The 6,000-nt window shown below is 48.3% G+C and overlaps 1 protein-coding gene across 1 annotated transcript in view; it reads left to right on the top strand.

Moving 5' to 3' along the window:
• The window catches only part of LOC146208900 (potassium voltage-gated channel subfamily KQT member 5-like), a 100,368-nt gene extending 95,360 nt beyond the window's left edge, over positions 1 to 5,008 (top strand). Inside the window, exon 12 of the mRNA XM_084596384.1 lies at positions 2,371 to 5,008. Within this exon, the coding sequence (XP_084452510.1) occupies positions 2,371 to 2,913 (543 nt within the window). The 3' untranslated portion in view covers positions 2,914 to 5,008. The remainder of the gene's footprint in view (positions 1 to 2,370) is intronic.
• The last annotated feature ends 992 nt before the right edge of the window (positions 5,009 to 6,000 follow it).

Consider the following 6,000-nt stretch of genomic DNA (forward strand, 5'->3'; position numbering starts at 1 on the left):
AGCCGCCAATCAGACTGACATCGGTAGGTCTTGTAACGTGCGCTGCCGTGTTTAAGTAATTTATTTCTTCTCTATACTATTAGGAGGACGAGCTTTAATTCCGCAAATAAAACATGCTCCCTAGAATGAGAACTAAAACGGTAATTAACACATTTAGTTCATTAGCGAGCTGGGTGGCAAGCGTGGGATAACAGAGGCACAAACCAGACTAGCGATTATCAGATGGCAGTTATGTATACGCGATCTAAGTTCCACAAGGGAAGCCGGCAGACGGGCGCTGTTAACACTGTTCCGTCATACGCTTGAGTGGTTTCTATATTTTGCTCATCGCCTCGCCGCTGACTGGGTCGTTACGGCACTCGACTGCTGAACGCAAGGAAGTGTGAACAAATCCCGACCGATGCATCCGCTTTTCGATGGAGGTGAAAAGTAGGGCGTCCATGTGCGGTTCGATGTCAGTGCATGTACCCCGGGTAGTCGAGATTATCGGAGCCCTCCTGTACTGCAATCCTCTTTAGCATTAGACCCTTTGAGACGATAAACTAAACACCAAAAGCCGAATGATGCTATCACTCGCAGTTTAGATCTTTTTGAGTAGCAAGGTGCCATATTACAAGAGGGCCCTGAAGAATAAGCCGCACCTGTCATTGCTCGCGTGACCTGCTCTTACTCGATGGGTACCATGCGCCGCAGCAGCAAAGCTGCAAAGGTCAAGTGTACACCGTGGTTAAGCGAAGTGCTGCCACTTAATAAGACTGTAAAGTTATGTACCGGCGACTAGAAGTCCCCGCAGTGTTGGAAGCATAAACTAATGTTTCTTTTAAGCATGAGGATAATGAAAGCGGGAAATTTGTAAGAACAATCTTTAACTTGATGAAATAAGTGTAATGAGCAAGTAGGAAAAGAAACCGTTATTTGCTGCTGGGGAGAACCGAAGACTTGTTATTCACTTGTCGCGGAGGGTTCTCTGCAGCCTGAAACACCGCGACTTTTTAAAGTTATGTTTTGGAGCGTATGTGTTCCATGTAGTTTAACCCTAAGAGTGGTTTGTGTTCGCTCGACTTATGCTTAGCATTCTCTAGAAACAAAAATGCAGGGTTTTTCGGAATAAAGAATGCCGTAACATAACAGTGTATGCGCACCGTATTTGCTAGAATTGGTTAACCTACTGGGTTGGCCCTCTGCCGTGCTCTGCAGCCTTAAAGCCACCGTAAGCATCAGGTCTTTAAATTAAAAGAAAACGACATTCCTCCATCGGTCATTTCTTTAAGGGTGTAAATGGGGCTATAACTGGCCTGCTTCATTTTCAATGCACAAACTTCACTGTACAGTGTTTACTTCTGACTGAGTGGATACATAGATTATGTTAACCTCATGGCAACTCCGTGACTGATGCATGGAATCGACGAGATTAAACTCTGTTTAAGCAGGACCTTCCGGGTGAGAAAATGGGGCCCACACATGGTGGAAGTGCTGCTTTTTTGGGCCAGAAAGTCGTGTGGGGATCAGCTAGCACTTTCGGATGTAACAGGGGAAGGCAGGCTAGTTGACGGTTAGTATTTGAATATATACTGCAACCGCGCGCAAGGAAGAAAACAGACAGGATGAAGCATGAACATAACATTGGCATGTTGGCGTGTGTGGATCAGATGTCTATCGAATTAAGAGAACATTGCGTCGATTCAAGAGACCGAGGCTTTGTTGATGCATGAGCCAAATTCTGTCTTTGTGTAGTAAGCTTTATACAGTTCTCTGCTAGGCTAAGAAGCGAACTCTTTTCAAAAGTCTTCTAACCCGCTGCGGTGATACCGTGGATAGGGCGCTCGACTGTTGTGTCCAAGAATGTGGGATCGAATCCCGGCAGCGGGGGCCGCTTTGGAAGGAGGCGAAAAGTAAGACGTCCATATGTTATGCGGCCTCAGTGGCCGTTGTAGAAGCCCAGGTGGGATAATTTTCGAAACCCTCTACTAAAGTAACCCTTATAGCCTGAGTCGCTTTGGAACGCTAAACCCCACAAACCAAACCAAACCAGTCCAAACCAAAAGCCTTGTTTCGCGGAACCAAGGTGTGCAACGATGGCACCGGCGACAAACGTCGGCCACTTGTCCATCCCACTTCCATCTACCCACTTCTATGTAGTGCTCCGGTAGACTAACCTTTTTGCAGAATCTAATTTGCAATATGCAGGAAAGCTTCGTCCTGTTTTCTTTCTTGTCTCTTGTTTACATACATAATACCCATTCGAGCACTAGCATGTTCAGGGCGTCTACTTTCGGGAAAGGCATGCGCGTAGAAAGATCAGCGCGTTCGTCCCAGCACCCATCATGGAGTCTCGAGTCACAAGCACTGATCCCTATTATGGGCCTGCAGGTGGAGGACATCGAGTCAAAGCTGGACCAGCTGATGGAGATGTACGTGGAGGACCGGGCCCGACTGTTCGCGGTGCCCGCGGTGCCTCCACCGGGGCTCAGCCTGCGTCACCAGCCGCCGCCACCGCCGCCACCGTCGGCAGCGCCGTCGATGGCGCCCTCGCCGCCGCCTCCGCCACCGCCAACTCAACCTGCCCAGCCGGCGAGTGTGCAGGCGGTGGCGCGGCCCGCGCTCGTCGATAAGCAGTGCAGCGAGCCGAACACGCCCGTAACGAAGACGTTCGAGCGGCCCACCGTCATGCAACGCGGCAACTCCGACCTGGGCGCGCGGCTACGGCGCCGCAATCAGCAGAGGTCTGCGATGGAGTCCCGGCCTCCACCTGCGGCGGCCTCTTCGTCGGTGGCTAGCACATCGGAGAGCGCGGCGGCCAGCGACGACGAGCCGAGCGGAGCCGAGGAGGAAGACGTGAGCGTGGTCACCGTGTCTGTGACTGAGACGGCCGCCCTCCTCAGGCCCACGCTACACAACGTGTCCTCCGCCTGATCTGCGGGCCGGGACGCGGGACGTCGCCTCCCGGCGGCCATCTTCGCCATCGGAAGTCGGCGCTCGCGCCACCCGGCGACCGAGCCCTGCACGCATCCTAGCGCACGTTGTTGCCTGAGACGCGATTTACGGGAGGCCCGTGACAACGCGATATTTAAGATGAGCACCTTCACTTGTTCGACCGCGACGCCAGTCTGACGTGTCCGGGGCAGATTGCATTGTGATTCCCAATGTCTTTCTTTGCCAATTCTGATTGTTCCGTGGAACTAGCCTGATTTTCTGCGAAGATGTCGCAACTTTCAGGTGCACTATAGGAAACAAAGAGCTTGCAATAGATTCCTAAAAAGTATGATCAGCGTTCAAGAGTTCTGTTTAGATGAAATCAGCTGTTATGTAAAATTTATGGATACTATTTCTCAAAGTTTACATTTAGAATATAGCGAGGTGTGTCCTCGGTAATTCATTAGTGCAAGCAGCACTTTTTGTTTTGCACCTCATTGTCCTGAATGTTTACGCGCTACTTGCGCGCGTAATGATGCTCTTATCATGGTGGTCAAGACTGGACCGTCGAATCGCGCAAGAACACAGAAGCAATGCTCACTGTAGTTGCAGCCTTGTTGGTGCGCTACACGGAACTACACACAGCCAAACATTCCGATAGCCTGAATGGTTTGTGATGATGGTGCTTGTCAATGCCGAAAGCTAATGCACAGATATTCAATTATAGAGATGTGTGTTTGTGATAAGGACGACCTATTTGTTTTTCTAACTGCTGTTTTCCGTTCCTCTGTATTATGTTCAGTGCCTATTCAGTATGTCTGAAACCGAAATATTTCCGCCATTTATAAAACAGGCTTAAAAATTAGGTTGTCGTTTATCGCTGAGTTGAATTCGTTTAACGGAGACATTGGTATACATTGAGGCCGTATAATGTACGCGTTCTTTTCTCTGGTGATTCTTTCGCTGTAGGTCAATCGCAGCCTGAATTTCAGAGTGGGTCTGGTAAGACGCTTTCTAATGCAAGCCCTAATGTCACGAGCGCCTGATGTGAATAGGTAAAGACCAAAAGGATGAACAACGAAAAGAATCGGCAGCGCTTCATTTTTTCCAGTTTTTCGTGCAACTCTCTTATTACTTACCATGCCGGTGCTCAGGTTTTAATTGTGCTTTCACTATGTACCCATGAGCTCCAGCGGTGTGCTCAGCATCTCCCCTCACTCGACACTGTGCCTCCTGGAGTGTGGTTAATGATGCTCTTGAAGTGCCAGGATCATGAAAATGCAATACCACACTTTGACAAAATGCCTGATTTGAAGCATTTTACCAGTTTACCGAACTTTAAAAATAATGTCCCGTGCGAATTTAAATATGACCCCGAGCTAGCACTCAACAGCGGGCAGGATGTTTTGCAAACAAGGTTATTCTGATGTACCATCAATTCTCATAGCGCGGGGATCTTCTTCAGAGAAATGTTGCGTTTATGTTGTGATTCGCATATTTTTTATTTCGGTTATGAACAAGCTGGGGTCCAGCTAGAAGAAAGAAACGCCTACATTGATACTGGTTGCCGCTTTCAGAAGGTCTTATTTCAGGCATTATTCTTTGAAGTCCGACACCTTATTTTAAAAGCTTGTGCCACACCTAGTCGCCCTCCTTTTGGTCAGTATGTTTGTTATTTGTGGTATCAATGAGCCCACGTCGTGTATATAGTTTTCCAGATATGAATACACATATATTTCTTTAGCCCCCCGCCGAAGCAGGCAGAGCAATGGTTCTGCGTATGCCGATCGTGTGGCATTATGCGTGGTGCCTATTCGCTGCTGGCATGTGTCTTTATCACTGGCTCCGCCATGAATTTACGAAGAGTACGGAGTGATTTTGCCAGGGCTCAGTGTTACGCCTAACTTTAGTATCTTGGGCAAAGCGCGTGCTGTTGACTGACCCCGCATGCTGCAAGTTGGAATCTGGACGAACGGCGGGAGCCATACACATTGTACAAGTGTCTTGTTTAACAATTTGTTTCATCTAAGCTTTCTTGCCATCTACCTTAAGCTGTTTTGAACTGGCTATTTTTGTAAAGCTTGATTGAAATGGAACCGCCATGCCACCTTTAAAATCCTTATGTGGCAGATTCATTGGTAGTTCCATAGCATCTGTTCCTTTGTTTTGAGAGAGAGGAAAAAAATAGCTCAGTGTTCTTGGGCGCATCTGCGCATGCGTGTCGTAACACGCGAAGTCCGCCGCCGAAATGAAGCTGAGTAGTGCCAAGGCAACACGATGGCATGGAATCCTGCACTGACATTGTCCTAGCGCTGAGAGCACTTCAGAAAGACTACACAACTCCATAGGCACAGACGTCGCTCGTTGGCCGCCAGATTGCACTAGAAGGAAGGTACGATATATTGGTTGCACGCTTCATAGACACACTACCACGGCGTTGTAGGTCAGAATGGTTCTCGTCGAGGTGGGCAGGCTGTGTCTTCCAGTATAACGTTGAGTCACAAATCTTCAGCTCATCGGTCTAATTTATCTTGGAATGGCTTATTCGGTCTGTAAAGGCTTATTGTTTCTTCTTTGTTTCCTCGAACGTTACCATAATTACGCTGGATCTGTATCGTGCAATAATACCCCGCCTGCGCACGCAATCTCGCGCCAGCAGCGGTCTGTTCCTAACAACTGCAGCGGAATTCGTTCAAAGGAGCACTCACGCCAACTGTGCGAACAAGGGGTTTCACAAAATTTGGGTATCCCCGAAAAAGCCTAGGACCTAGAAATTGTGAAACATTTTTCAAGTTGCTAATTGCACATCGTTGAAAGCGAAAATGTCGAAATCTTGCTAGTGTTCCTCGTCGCCTTACTAACCTAAGGCCAGCAGTGAACTGAAGGGATGCTTGTTTGCGTGGATCCGTTGGCTGGCCATGGATCATAACACACACGGCTTGGTTTCCGCAATGGACCAAAATATGGCAGTGATTAAGACATGTTAAGCGTTTGCACTGTTGCGGGAGAAGTCCGTCTGTGATCCTCCCCCTACCTAAATATCCTCCTATTGCATATGTATCAGATATCTTCACTATCACAATATAG

This window comes from Amblyomma maculatum, chromosome 1 (assembly GCF_055883805.1).
Source record: "Amblyomma maculatum isolate TAMU_Amacu chromosome 1, ASM5588380v1, whole genome shotgun sequence".
Lineage (NCBI taxonomy): Eukaryota > Metazoa > Arthropoda > Arachnida > Ixodida > Ixodidae > Amblyomma > Amblyomma maculatum.